Here is a 15,704-nt window from a genome sequence, read left to right as displayed (position 1 = left end):
CAACATGAGAAGAAGTGGACATAAATGCTCATAAAATGAAAAAAATTAAATGCTTGATTCTTGTGATACAGGTATTTGGAATATCATGAAAAAACATACATTAGAATTAATCAAATTAATTTGATATATCACCCAGCCCTAATTTGCACTTCTTGAATCTTTCGTCGTGACATTACTGGGTGTCTCTCACCACCCGAGGATCTAAAACATATGGTTGATGACATCTCAGAATGGCATAGGAAACACCAAACTCTTTCCCTCCCACAAACAAACTAAAAGATCACAGAACCAGTCATGACTGAAATTGAAATTGAAATTGCCTACACACATGTGCTATCTTAATTTGACCAGTTTCTCACAGCTGGAAAATAATCCTGCAGCAACAGAACATGTGAATTATTATGTTGATTATAATTAATGGACATTTTTGTAGTGGTTGATCAATTTTTCTTTAGGGCAAATCAAGTCTGACATGTGAAAGTGGAAATGACGAACTTCAGAAGCCTTCAATACACTACAATTTCCTGCTGCGCAGGAAAATTCTCTGAAATAACAGGGTGATCAAATTAAGAGAGTAAATCTGTAGATGTGTATTTTGATCCCAATGTCACAGTTTATTTTCACTACTGGAATGGTTATGATGCTGTGATTTCTTGAACGGTTTTCAAATCTTGAGACTTGTCATTAGAAAACCTACCCCCATCATTCCCATGCTACTAAATTATGTTTTATCACGTTGAAAGAACTTTTGCTTGATGTTTTGAAGACGAGGCAAGACGACATTATCAGTTACTCTCTCAGGATGTCTTTTACTATAACAGCCCTTTGCCAAGCCTAGACAGTCAGACCCTCACATGTTCAATCGTCCTATGTACACACAGGCATGCATGGTCATTATCTCACAGTCTCCTTTCCCACGTTAGGGGCTCTCATGGGATGTGTTGAAGGCCCACAGAGGCCCGTCTCAAAGCAGCCCAGACACACGGCTGCTTGTGCTACTTAATCCCAAGGCAGACGCAGGGATTACACTACATGACCAAAAGTATGTGGACACCTGTTCTTCGAACATCTCATTCCAAAATCATGGCCATTAATATGGAGTTGGTCCCCTCCTTTGCTGGTATATTAGCCTCCACTCTTCTGGGAAGGCTTTCCTCTAGATGTTGGAGCATTGCTTTGGGGACTTTTTTCCATTCAGCCACAAGAGCATTAGTGAGGTCGGGCACTGATGTTGAGTGATTAGGCCTGGCTCGCAGCCGGCATTCCAATTCATCCCAAAGATTTTCAATGGGGTTGAGGTCAGGGCTCTGTGCAGGCCAGTCAAGTTCTTCCACCCAAATCTCAACAAACCACTTCTGTATGGACCTTGCTTTCTGCACGGGTGCATTGTTATGCGTAAATGGGAAAGGGCCTTCCTCAAACTGTTGCCACAAAGTTGGAAGCACGGAATCGTCTAGACTCTGTAGCGTTAAGATTTCCCTCCACTGGAACTAAGGGGCCTGGCCCAAACCATGAAAAACAGCCCCATACCATTATTCCTCCCCCACCAAACATTAGTTGGCACAATACAGTTGGCACTATGCATTGAGGCAAGTAGTGTTCTCCTGGCACCTGCCAAACCCAGATTCGTCCGTCGTACTGCCAGATGGTGAAGTGTGATTCATCACTCCAGAGAACGCGTTTACACTGTTCCAGAGTCCAATGGCGGCAAGCTTTACACCACTCCAGCTGACACTTGGCATTGCGCATGAGGATCTTAGGCTTGTGTGTGGCCGCTCGGCCATGAAAACCCATTTCATGAAGCTCCCGACGAACAGTTCTTATGCTGACATTGCTTCCAAAGGCAGTTTGGAACTTGCAACCGAGGACAGACGATTTTGCGCTTCAGTACTCGGTGGTCCCATTCTTTGAGCTTGTGTGGCCTACCACTTTGCGGCTGACCCGTTGTTGCTCTTAGACATTTCCACTTCACAATACGAGCACTTACAGTTGACCGGGGCAGCTATTGCTGGGCAGAAATTTGATGAACTGACTAGTTGGAAAGGTGTCATCCTATGATGTGGCCACGTTGAAAGTCACTGAGCTCTTCCGTAAGTCCATTCTACAGCCAATGTTTGTCTATGGAGACTGCATGGCCGTGTGCTCGATATTATGCACCTGTCAGCAACGGGTGTGGCTGAAATAGCCGAATCCACTTATTTATAGGGGCATCCACATACTTTTGTATTTATAGTGTAGATCCGTCAACATAAAGCATGTATTGTTAATGGCATGCAGTGGAGTTAATGAGGTTTATTTGCCACTCAAATAATGGCAAGGAATGATGCACCCTCACTACTTTCAGTGAGACTGTGGGAAACAGGTGCAATGTTCAGTCTTTTCTAAGAAGAAGAAGAAGAGCCATGGACAATGGCCATAACCAGTGGTGTAAGAAGTACCCAATTGTCATACTTGAGTAAAAGTAAATATACCGTAATAGAAAATGACTCAAGTAAAAGTAAAATCACCCAGTAAAATACTACTTGAGTCTAAAAGTATTTGGTTTGAAATATACTTAAGTATCAAAAGTAAATACTAAAATATACTTAAGTATCAAAAGTAAAAGTATAAATCATTTCTAATTCCTTATATTAAGCGAAGCAGAGGGCACCATTTTATTGTTTTTTAATTTACGGATAGCCAGGGGCACTCTACAACATTCACACATTTACAAACAAAGCCTGTGTGTTTAGTGAGTCCACCAGATCACAGATAGTAGAGATGACCAGGGATGTTCTCTTGATAAGTGTGTGAATTGGACCATTTTCCTGTCCTGCTAAGCATTCAAAATGTAACGAGTACTTTTGGGTGTCAAGGTAAATGTGTGGAGTAAAAAGTACAATATTTTCTTAAAGAAATAGGTTCAGTAAAAGTAAAAGTAGTGAAAAATATTAAAGTAAAGTACAGATACCCCCCAAAACTACTTAAGTAGTACTTTAAAGTATTTTTACTTAAGTACTTTACACCCCTGGCCACATACACCACATGTACATATCTCTCTCACTTTGGGAGAGAATGAGTGTTCTGTTCATCAACACTCATAAGGAACTTTGACGCGGAAATTGCAGATGGGTTTTTCCCAGTATTTAATTGAGTCATAGTGAGTATGGCATGTCTGACTCTGAACCCATACTGCCGCATAGTGAGTATGGTGTGTTTGACTCTGAACTTATACCGACGAAACACAAAATAGAGTTTGTTAGATCAACATTTCAAAGGTCAGAATGTTCCCTTTCAGTTGACGGAGCACCTCCATAGTTGTGAGACCGTCACAAAGCTGTAGCCTCCATGTGGGACAGCGAAGGAGATCGACAGAGTGAGCGAACCCAAATACCGCAGTGAGTCTTCCCTCCTCTGTAGCTTGCTGCCTCTGTTCCAGTGCCCATCCCTCCTCCCTGCCCTCTATTGTCACTGTGCGTGGCTGAGGGCTGACTCAGCGATTGTGCAGCTACTAGGCAGGATGACTCACTGCTGGAAGTCAACACAACATCCCCTTTGACCCACTTAACATTCACAGCCCTACCAGGCCCTGCTGGAAACAGGCCGACACACTTTCCCTAACGATTTATTACTCAGTAACGGAGCTAACAGTTATTTAGATATCTACATTCAGTATCACGCAGGTACATTCCTGTAATAGAGATGAGTGGTGAGATTGGTGCAGTCTTGGGGTTATTACTGATCGTTTGTTCTTGACGGGAACAATGCTTTTCACACCATAACTGACCAAGGAAAAGAGTGGAATTGTGCTGATGGTCTGGAGGAGATGGACACTGCAGACACTTTCATGGATGGTCAGTGTTTACCCAGTCACGCCCTCGTCGCTTTCTTTCTAAATCTGGTTCCCTCCTCTCCAGTGTTGTGCCTTTTTGTAGGTGTAGTTGGCTGGTAGTGTGGTTAGAAGGCCTTTGGTACTAGCAGAGAGCATTTTTTTCTTGGCAATCAGCTGTTTTAGTATTCTACGACCATTAGCATTGGAATGAGAGAGGGAAGGAGATTTTGCCATTTTGATTCAGAGCCTCTGGCGATTGCTGTAGTTACAGTGCAGGATGGGTTGTGGAGGGAGGAATTCTTGTCATGGAAGCTTAGAAAGGTGTAAATTCTGAGCATAATGAATTCAGCATCACTCTTGCCTCGATAAAGAGAATATGGGGGGAAAAATACAGCTCTTCAGTTTAAGTTGATGTTATAATACCGTACCTACAATATTCACAATGCAAAATAGGGTAAGGCTATACCAACCTTCCTGATGACAAAGGTGGTAGATTCTGTAGAAATCATTTGAAAGTTCCATAGCTTAGATGTGTTACTTCATCAACTGTAAGACTACTTTCCACCCTCTCCTTCTTTGCTTGGGTTGTGGCACGTGCTTGGCACAAAGTGTGACCATGGCAACATTGTGCATCTGACCACAACTCCACCATTCTCTCATTCGCTAGAAAGACCAACCCCCCCTCCGATCCCTGTCTCCTCGGAAAAGGATTTGCAAAGAAATTACATTCTCTGTTTAAGACATAATAAAAATGGTATCCGAGCAACGAGCAGGAATAAAAACACATCTCCCTGGGCTCTGCAAAAACAAAATGATTCAATTACTGCACAAACACAGCTGTGATGGCCATGTCTTTCCTCTGTGAGCAGGGCTCTGGACTCAGGTTATTTCTGGCCACTCTGACACCAGTCAGTAGCCACCAGTATATACTATTGAATGGCCAAACTGATAGGTGCACAGGACAGATATCTTAGCAGGCCTCTGCTCTGCGCTGAGCTGCCTTCAGACCCAGGCTCTGATCAAAGATCTGCAGTCGGTCTGCCATATGGGAACTCATTCATCACCTCTGTTCATCAATAACATTCTCATCGTCAGAGTGTAAACAAATCTGAAGTCAAGGCAACCTTCTGATTTTGATTGTAGAAAAGCCATAGCATTCCATTGGAGCAGGTCCCTGCCCAATATGGAAAGGAGAGAGAGGGCCCGCTGCTCAACTCCTTCCCTCAACTCCTTTACTCTGCACAGCTTTTTCAATCTCATCTTTAGTTCTGTAGTTATGGATGGATCAACATTTACAGAATGGTTAACTGGAGGAAAATGGGGGAGGGTCATGCTTTTTCAATTTCAGTGAAGGGAAGGGTTTAGTATTTTTTAAATCTAGTCCAGGGGAGGGTCATGTAATTTGTAATTGATGAAATGTCTATATTTCTCAGTGTTGTAGAATTAGTTGCTTATTAGACTATATATCGATGTGTGCCCGATGCCACCCCTCATCTCTGATTCAACTCTGGGCACGCAATATTAAGTGTGCTTATTTTGGGGGATAGGCCTAGTCCAAAAATGCGTTATCTTGTGCACGGACTAGCCTATAACCCCAGGGTTCCCCAACTGGCGGCCCAAGTCCGAATTTGGCCCCCGACCATCCGCTCAAGAACAAATCGGCCCATGACTGAATCTAGTTGATGATCCCTGTTGATGATCCCTAGTTGATGATCCCAATATATTTGTTGCCCATTATGTATTTGTCATAGTTATTGACCTCACAATAAGCCAGTTTCGAATAACTTACATTGTGGGGCTGAAACTTGAAGCAGCAGCCGCGGCACAACCAATCGGAAATGGACAGCTCATGGTGCTGAAAGTAGGCAAATTCGAGTAGGCATAATTAATTTACACCGTACTCATTTTTAATTAGACTTTACTAACAACAAGAGGGCTTTGTGTTAGAGCATATGTCTTCCTATTTAAGAAATAAGAGGTAGGCCTACCTGTTAGACAGACTAAATTAAGCTATAGGCAGCTATACACATTGATTTTGTCAGTCTATTCCTTCACCCACCATGCACTCTTTAAATAGCCTACCTCTGTGTCAGTGAAGGCTGTTAAATTAATTAAAACCAAAACTGGAATTGAGAGCGTATGAGAAGGTATGCATGCCATAGGCTTACATTTAATTACAGAAAATGGCAAAAAGCACAGGCCTACCCATTGTTAGTTTAAGATTTGGAATAATATAAGGATTGGTTATATAAAGTTATCTATAACAGAGCTTAGGTCTGTGATGCTGTGTGCTATAAACAAGCTGTAAAATGCCCGGGAATGATGTGGCCCCGGTGCATAAAGGGGATATAATTGGTTCGGTTCTTTGACAATTTAGAGGCTGAGCTACAACCTTCTATAGCCGAGGAGACAAAAATTGAATTTGCTTTGGAAGTAATCTAATTCTGTCACTATGAATTGAGATATTCACTTTCTGTGTAGAAGATGTTTCAACCCAGACAGCATTTAGGGAAACACCTACCTACCTTGTTACCTACACTAGCTGGGTTAAGCCACGGAAGAAGAGTAGCCAGCAGTTTAAGCTTAAAATCTTCTGCATCAGTAGGCTTAATCTGTCTGGGGTGGAAAGGTAGGCCTAACCTCTGCAAGTAACATGCTCAGATTCCTTATGACGTCTCAGATTTTATTATTTGCAAACAGGGAGAGCTTCGTTGCAAACATGTCACACTGATTTGGCATTGGAGAAATAAGATGAACACATGGACCTATCTCTCTGTCCATTCTTAGCATGTCATTTCTGTAATTGGTGTGGTATTAAAAAAGATTCTGCTAATATGTAAAATGACATAGAATTGCATGAAATACGATGATAGACTCATGCAATGCTTTTACTATAAAGGAGATCTTTCCACCCCTACCCTTGTCCACAGTGGTCTGCAAACCCACAACGTTCTGGCCTGCAGCCCTGTACACTATCAAAATTCCTGTGCTGCCATGCAATGCTTACAGGACGAAAAACAGCTTTTAAAACTGCATATCTAAGGCTCTGGTCAGTCCAAGAAGTGATGGTAAACGGTATAGACATGTTTTCTGCTATCCACTTTGTTTTAGTTGTTATTTTGGGCATAGGTGAGGGTCACTCTTTTTTTTCAAGCTTCAGGGAGGGTTTAGGGGGAGGGCCATCCATTTTGATTTCAGAGAGGTCCGATTTTCTCCATGTAAGTAACCCTTATCATAAATAACGTTAATTACCTTAACGTTCGATAAGGCAACACTAGTACTTTTAAATGATGGTCTCAGACCTCTATTCACCTGTACAGTTAAGAAACTGTCCTGTGTTGCTGTGGGGTTGGGACAGAGAGGCAGTAGGGCACAGGTGAAAGAAGGACAGGTTTGTGTGGCTAGAGGCTACCATTAGGGCCTGTAAAAGTCTAGTTTGCACAGATGGATGCTGTAGCCAGGGGGTATGTGGATGGAGGGAGCTATGAAAACATAAAGACCTCATAAAAGGGAGGCAGGGATAAGTGGAGAAGAGGGACATGCCCTAAAGTCCAGAAATGCACATTTGGAGTTCACTCTAAATGTCATGGAAATATTTCAAAAATAGGAACTAACCTCAATGAAAGTATGTTAGTGTTTACTTTTGCTGCAGGGTTGGTTGGTGTTCATATTCCAGCTCAATGTGTTTAATGAGAGGAACTCTATCCATGGGCCAGACAGGGGAACATCCATGGTCAGGAGTCTTGTCTGTGCGAGCTAGACACAAATAGGCAAAATAGGCACCCAATTGAGAAGTATACCACACATTGAAAATGGACTTGGCCTTGTACTCAAATTGTTACAATATCTTGAGTCTTTCTCCCTCCTAAACGTTTTGTGGTGTTATCATTTGGCTAAAACACATATGATTATGAATGCCTGAAATGGAAGCGAACCTCTCTTCATCTTGACTGGAGAGCTGCAGCTCTGCTGTAAACGTTCTCTACTAAAAACAAACGTTATGTAACCGTTAAATAGACATACTGTGAGTTTGTTGTACCCGTGGCAGTGTTGAATTGCCTTCTCTTTTTTGAAATTCATAAAGCCCCAGATTGTCTGTCTGGTTTCCAGGCCTCTGGTTTCTATCACGAGAGTTTCTCTCTGCTCTACTTGTTAGCTTTGGAACATTTACACAGTAACTCTATCTCTTCTCCATGATCCCTCTTTCCGGCACTGATTGTACATACTTGTGTATGTGCGCTCTGCATTCAGCAAGCCAAGACAAAGGACTCTGAACCCCAAAATTACAGCCAACTGTTTTCTTTGAACCCTGTTTAGATATAAAGTTGACATAAGTGAAGTGGACATGAAAACACAATTTGTCCTGCTGTTACTGTTTAAAATAGGATGTATACAACTGGTTTCCTCTTCTCAGTGGAGTCGCTGTGTTCAATATATTTGTTTTATAACTGTCCTGAATAGGAACACAGTGAAGCCAGACTAAATAAACGTGAAATAAAGGATGTTGTCTCTGTCACCACAGATGCTTTATTTCGATTCAACTTCAAAAAGCATATACTTAATCATACAGAACGCCCTCAAGGACATGATGCATCTTTTAGTTAATGCAAACTGTCGTACAATAATACACTAGCCATCCCTGGATCAAATGTAATGTTGGTATGGGAGGAATGATTTAAACAAAAAAATAGATATATCTGAAACCGATGTCGTCTGCTCAGAGCAGGATGCCAGGGTTGAGGATGTTGGAAGCATTTAAAATGTTGTGCTTCTGAGAGCAGTATTGCAGACTGTTAATTGCATGAGATCTGCAGTGTAATACAGTCATGTCCAATTACGCTCCCTGGGCCAGCTCCAAGGGCCTGTATGGGCTCTCTGAAGCACCTTCACACTCCACTCCACTCCAACATCTCTCTGTGTGGACACCAAGAAGCCCACCGAGACGCCATTAACCAACAACGTTAACCCTTTGAGGAAGGATATCCTACAATGTTCTATTTTGGAATGTTACAGTTAATTGATAGAGATGATGATCACCGGAGAGTTGATATTGTGACACCGGTATTCCATAAAGGGTTAAACTTCATGGATACCAGGGCAAATACACAAAACCTAAAGGGCAGCATGAGAAGTGGGTTGTACAGATTTGAGCACTGTACTCGCAATAAATCTTTAACTCAGCTTGTATGTGCAAATGACATTTCATTACATTTGGATGGATTACCCCTTTGCACACAATCACTCAATTAATGGGCCTTCATGAGCAAGAACAAACACATACATACATATGCATGCATTTATAGCCTATGATGTGCTCATAAACAAACCGTAGTCTATACATTGTTTGGCTAAACCTGCAGACATGCAAACACATGAACGTAGGCACCATGCCTATACATTAGACTATATCGTTTTGCATATTATATGTGCAAATGATCTCTGAATGCCTTTTATGGGGCAGGCTGGTGCATATGGGATTTTTGCTCAGTGAAAATATGGAAGTAATTAGAGATAGCAAGAGAACATTGCTCAATCGTTGTGGGCTAAACAGCAAAGCAACTGTGGCTTGTGAGGTGCCCCAAAGTCATGCAGATGTATATTTTGTTTGTTGAAAATCTGACCAAAAGAAGGCAAATAATCAACAGAACATAATTGAATAAATGATTACTGTTGGTGGTGGTGTTCCACTGAGCATGGAGACAAAGAACCACTATGGTTGCACTTTTCTTTATTTACAGTAATTGGTTCCATACACAAGTACTGTATACACTGTTATAGGTTACGGTTCATACAGCATGGTCGCTTCTGGTACATTTATGTAGAAAGTAGTACTTACCCCTTTCTTCTTGTCCACTTATCCAGGATGAGTTTCATCCGTTCATCGAGGCCCTTCTGCCGCATGTGCGTGCCTTCGCCTACACCTGGTTCAACCTGCAGGCGCGCAAACGCAAGTACTTCAAGAAGCACGAGAAAAGGATGACTAAGGACGAAGAGCGGGCAGTGAAGGACGAGCTGCTGGGAGAGAAGCCCGAGGTCAAGCAGAAGTGGGCGTCGCGTCTGCTGGCCAAACTGCGCAAGGACATCCGGCCTGAGTGCCGCGAGGACTTTGTGCTGTCCATCACAGGGAAGAAGCCCCCCTGCTGCGTCCTCTCTAACCCTGACCAGAAGGGCAAGATGAGGAGGATCGACTGCCTGCGTCAGGCCGACAAGGTATGGAGGCTGGACCTGGTCATGGTCATCCTGTTCAAGGGCATCCCGCTGGAGAGCACGGACGGAGAGCGCCTGGTCAAGGCTGGGCCGTGCAACAACCCCATCCTCTGTGTCCAGCCACACCACATCAGTGTCTCGGTCAAGGAGCTGGACCTCTACCTGGCCTACTTCGTACAGGAGAGAGGTACTGCACTGCACTCACATTCTCGCTAGTGTTTTATCAACGGTTCCTTTTGCATCAGTGTCATGTCAGTGGAGGAAGTCTACACAGATGCTGTGGCGTAGTGAACAACTGTTGACTCAGTGGAGGATCTTTTGAACAACCACTTTACTGAGTCACACATCACTGTAGAAGTTGGTCTTGAGAGAGTGAGGGGACACCTAGTCGGTTGTACAACTGAATGCATTCAACTGAATAGTGTCTTGTGCATTTAACCCAACTCCTCTGAGTCAGAGTGGTGCGGGGGATTGTCTGAATGGAGATTAACTGCCTTGCTCAAGGGCAGAACAGCAGATTTTAGCACCTTGCCAGCTCAGGGATTTGAACCAGAAACATTACAATTACTGGCCCAGCGATCTTAACCACTAAGCTACTTGCCACCCAGAGAGAGCGAGAGAGACAGATAGTTAGCGAGAGAGAGAGAGAGAGAGAGAGAGAGAGAGAGAGAGAGAGAGAGAGAGAGAGAGAGAGAGAGAGAGAGAGAGAGAGAGAGAGAGAGAGAGAGAGAGAGAGAGAGAGAGAGAGAGAGAGAGAGAGAGAGAGAGAGAGAGAGAGAGAGAGAGAGAGAGAGAGAGAGAGAGAGAGAGAGAGAGAGAGAGAGAGAGAGAGAGAGAGAGAGAGAGAGAGAGAGAGAGAGCGAGCGAGAGAGAGGAAAGTAGAAAGAGACAAATGGACTGGAGCCAAGTCCTGACAGTGTAGATCATTTGAAATGAGCATGGATTTCGAACGCCAGCCTCAGAGATGTGTTAAAATGTACAGTGTTTAATAAAAGGTTGTAGCCTGGTAGTTAGAGGGGGAAGCTGGGCACCAGCTGATGCACAGACAAGCAGGCAGGGTGCCTCTCAGGGCTAGAGCCAGCAGCCATCAGACAGGGCCACTCTCTGCATCCTCTGTACTTGGCTCAGAGTGGGGTGACCTGGCAGGCTGGTTGGGACCCATGGCAGAGGCCAAGGAGGAGCTGTTCCATCAGAGGAGGCAGCCCCTCCCTGGCCCCTGCCATAGGTCTCAACCAGCCTGCCAGGTCACCCTACATAACCCCAGATGAGCCTGTGCGCCCACTATTAAGCGAATAGGCTGTTCTATTCGACCTCTTTAGTGGCAGGGAGGAGCAAAGCCTGTCATCAAATACAATTATGATCATAAAAATAAATCCTCTGCTACTGTCAGCCTATGTTACAATGCAAACAGTTTTGAAATATTATGGGAAGCAATTGGCTCCATATGCAGGTAAAATCATTGTTTTGCTATACGATATACTGAATGCAGGGAATCAGCACTGCAGAAGACCCTCCTCAGCCCCTCTGTGTTTGAGCAGACAGACAGGGTCTTCTCTATGGCCTGGTTGTGTGTGTGTTGTGTTACATTATCAGTAATTACTTTCATTTTGCTATACATTCTTAGCTGAATATGTTTTTTACAAGAGTTTTCAAGCTTGTTAGCTTAGTTTATTTTCTTCTTAATTATTAACATCTTTTATTTAGGATTTTGTCCACGTTTGACTCTGAATATGATAGGCCTAAAGCTGAAATCCTTTCTGTGCTAGTCAATCTCAGGTCAATTTGCCCCTGCCCCTTTCTGTGCTGGTCAATCTGCCCCTGAACAAGGCAGGTAACTCACTGTTTCCCGGTAGGCCATCATTGTAAATAAACATTTGTTCTTAACTGATTTGCCTAGTTAAATAAAGGTTAAAAAAAATCTGCTGTATTTGTTTAGATTGAATAAATATGGCTGTTCCTGAGGTGAACAGAAAAAGGAAGATGAGGGAGAAGAGAGGGAAGCCTGATAGCTGAGCTAGTGCTGGAAATGATTTCTGTCCTCAGCTGTGAGCTCCTAGCTAGCACATAATACTCTGAGAACCATCCCAGCTAGCACATAATGTTATGAGAACCATATGTTTCTTAGAGCTTGGTGAGAGCGTGATTAACCTATGGTTAGTTTGCATACAACCTTCCCACAACGTTCTAGGAATGGTGCAGGACAGTTGCTTGGCTTTGGAACATTCTCAGCACATTTACGGAAGTTGACAAAAAAACTTTATTTTAATGAAACTTTATTTCATTACCTTAACAGAACATTTCCTAAAAGTTCAAATGTGGTTACATTTCATTTAAATTTTTGTAATGTTCTAGGAACGTTCGTCAACTGGTTAGGAAACTAGTTTCCTCATGGTTCTATTTAAAGTAATGTTCTCAAATTGTTCTGAGAATGTTAAAAACTGTAGTAATGTTTAGAGAATGTTCTAAGAATGTTATTTAAAAACATATTCATTCCATTCTCAGCATCAACATAACTCGCTCTATCCTTTATCTTGTTGCGTTTGTTCACGTGTGTTGGCCGCACCCAGTAATTGGCCACACCTGATCTTAATGAGTGCTTGATTCCTTTGAAATTGGTTCTGTTTGAAGAGACTAAAATGAACAGCTTTGTATGTGCAAAAAACATGTCATGCTAGCTTCATCCTGGTGATGAATTGGACTAATTCCACCGATCAAGAGCAAAAGATTATATGTTAAATTCTCACTAATGCCTTGTCACAAACAAAAATAAATATGTTTACATGATTAATGCCTGAGGAAATGAATTTCCATGTGTCCTATCTGTATTTTGAGTTTTAAAAAATTAAAACAAAATAAGCTGACAGTGTTATTAAAAGTCTTAATGAAACATTCAGTGAAAGTTTTAAGGAAGTTATTCCAAAACCTATCATTTCTGTTCTCAGAGCGTTAATAAAACCTCCCAAGAAACTTTAAAGAAACCAGAGTAAAATGTTCTCAGAACCTCCCTGCAACCTAAAAATAAACGTTCCCAGAACAGGCGAAATGTTCTCTTCAGTTTTACAAGTCAGGAAACATATAGTTTTGGCCCACAACCTATATGGAACCAAAAACATACGTTCCCACAACTTCCATGGAACCAAATAAACTAGCTGGGCTGTGTGTTTGCCACTTATCTACCTCTGGCCTGGCTGGCTCTGGCCCCTCCCACCAGTAAACCCTGTCACCCCCCCCCCCCCCTCCCTGAGGCAACCTTCACCCTGAGATGTCTGGGTCATGGTGCAGCGCAGCCTCCCTGTCACCTGACCTGCCTAATAGCCTACAAACTCCTGGCTGTAAACACTCTGATAAGGAGCTGCAGCTTTTCACTTTCACTCAGACCAAAGAAAGAGGGAGGGCAGGAGGGAGGAGGCTAGTTCTGAGAGAGGGAAAGGAAAGGAAGGAGGGGGAGAGAGAGGGAGAGCAGAGAGGCAACCAGTCAGCATTTGTTCTTAAAGGCACAGACCCCCTTTCAGTTCCAAGGATATGTTGTGCTCTGATTCCTTCCTCAGAGCACTCTCTCCACCTCCTCCCTCCCTCCCTCCCTGATCTCATCTCTGGGTTGGACAGGGAGAGCAGTGTTAGCAGTGTTAAGCCATCAAACAGCAACACCAGCTGGGCTGTGTTGGTCCCTGCTCATTTGCTGGCCTGTGTTTTGGTATCTTTACTAATTGAGCAGAGTGCAGTACTCCCGCATGCATTGGATCCCCAAGGATGATGCTGGGTTAAGCTTGTTGTTTTCTGCCTCTATCTTAATCAGAGTTTCATTTGCAGCAATAATGTGTTTACACAACTCCCCTGTTTGGCTTATTACTCATATTTGTGTTAATAGGTTTTTATTGCAGAATAATAAATGATGACCCAATGTAACTGTACCAACTCTTTTAACAGGTTCTACTTGTCTTCTGTCATTCTGAATTTTTCTTGTGTTTGAAGACTTTTTATTAAGCTCAATATAGCATAAAAATTGTCACAATAGATGGTACGGTGGTTTGACCAACACTCTTGTGAGGAGACAGTGCCAAGTTCTAAGTGAGCACTTACTGAGAAGCCGAGCTCAGCCTCTCTGCCTCGAGCTGCCCGTGAACCCCTCCCATCTCCGGTCTCCTCCATCTGCTGCCACGGCACTGCACAAAAAACACATTGTGTGTGTGCACTGTAACATTATGCTGTTATGTCACACACACTAAACTACCACACTGTACACTTGTCTCTGTGACCGTTGAGCAGCATACCGTAAATCTGCAACCTGCACTGTGGCGGCCGCTTCCTGCTGCAGAGGCTCAGGCTCAGAGAGATCCCGCTCTCTCAGGCTCAGTCACAGACACGCATGTTCAGTCAACACAGCCGCAGAGGAATGTGCTCCGCGACTCTGGCAACGGACATTTAGAAGGGATGGGAGGAGGAGCGGGCCTCCAAAGGGTCAAGTTCAGCAGTGTTGTTCTCCTCTGATGGGGGGAGGTGTTCTGCTCTCATACCTGGAGTTGTTTAACAGCCAATGAAACAGATTGTCATAGACACTTGAGCTAATTATATCACCTTGGACAGCTACAAATGTTACTGTGAGCATCCAGCCTTCCCCCTCTGGTTGTTATCAAAGATCACTGCCAGTATTTTGAAGGTGCAATCGTATGACTGATATGGAAAGAAAATGAAGTATAAATGGCCTTTACATTTAATTGAAGCAACATCAATGTTGGCTTGAACCCGGGCTACGTTCATTGGTAGGCTACGTGGTTCAGCATAGGAATGAATCAATTGGGAAGTGGTGTTAATTACCAATATTCAAACACGTATGTTTAAAGTTAAATAAGTCATTAGTCTACATGGTCAAATATGAGTTAGCCTTTTGTTTACTGTAAATGTAGTTATGGATACTCTCTCTCTACCACCTGGGGTCCTTAGGGCTCCCATTCCTAGTGGACAGAAATAACACCTGGGTGAGAATGATCTTGGCAGGAGTCTCTCACTTTCATTCTGCTTGTAAATGGGACTGACCCCCCCCCCCCCCCCCCCAGCTCCATATATCAATATGGAATGACGTAGAGCGGGAGCTTGTGTGGTCACCTTCACAACCCTATCCTTCCCTATTACCACCGTGGCTTACACACACACACACACACACACACACACACACACACACATTCATATGTTTACATTTGAGTCATTTAGCAGAGTCTCTTATCCAGAGCCACTAACAGTATCGAGTGTATACAGCCCTGGCATTGCCAGCGCCATGTTCTACCAACTGAGCCACACGACAGACACCCACACACGCGCACACAGACACAGAGAGAGAAGGAGAGGGAGGTCACGGGGGAAAGTCAAAGACATTGCAGCTCTATGGTAATTAATCTAGTGGATCGATGAGCTGGGAGTGTGCTGGCAGAATGCAGGCATTGTGCTGAGTCTGGGCTCTATATTGGAAAGGCTCTCTGTATTGGAGCGGCTCTCTGCATTGGAGCGGCTCTCTGTATTGGAGAGGCTCTCTGCATTGGAGCGGCTCTCTGCATTGGAGCAGCTCTCTGTATTGGAGCGGCTCTCTGTATTGAAGCGGCTCTTTGCATTGGAGAGGCTCTCTACATTGGAGCGGCTCTCTGCATTGGAGCGGCTCTTTGCATTGGAGCGGCTCTCTGCATTGGAGCGGCTC

The 15,704-nt window shown here is 43.6% G+C and overlaps 1 protein-coding gene across 9 annotated transcripts in view; it reads left to right on the top strand.

Moving 5' to 3' along the window:
- Nucleotides 1-15,704, top strand: part of LOC135556451 (nuclear factor 1 C-type-like) — a 136,799-nt gene that overhangs the window by 27,236 nt on the left and 93,859 nt on the right. For all 9 annotated transcript variants that reach the window (XM_064989664.1, XM_064989668.1, XM_064989667.1 and 6 more), the window contains exon 2: nucleotides 9,674-10,205. In XM_064989664.1, coding sequence (XP_064845736.1) covers nucleotides 9,674-10,205 — 532 coding nt within the window. The remainder of the gene's footprint in view (nucleotides 1-9,673; nucleotides 10,206-15,704) is intronic.

The sequence above is a fragment of the Oncorhynchus masou genome, chromosome 15 (genome assembly GCF_036934945.1).
Source record: "Oncorhynchus masou masou isolate Uvic2021 chromosome 15, UVic_Omas_1.1, whole genome shotgun sequence".
Lineage (NCBI taxonomy): Eukaryota > Metazoa > Chordata > Actinopteri > Salmoniformes > Salmonidae > Oncorhynchus > Oncorhynchus masou.
This window is presented reverse-complemented; position numbering and strand designations above follow the sequence as displayed.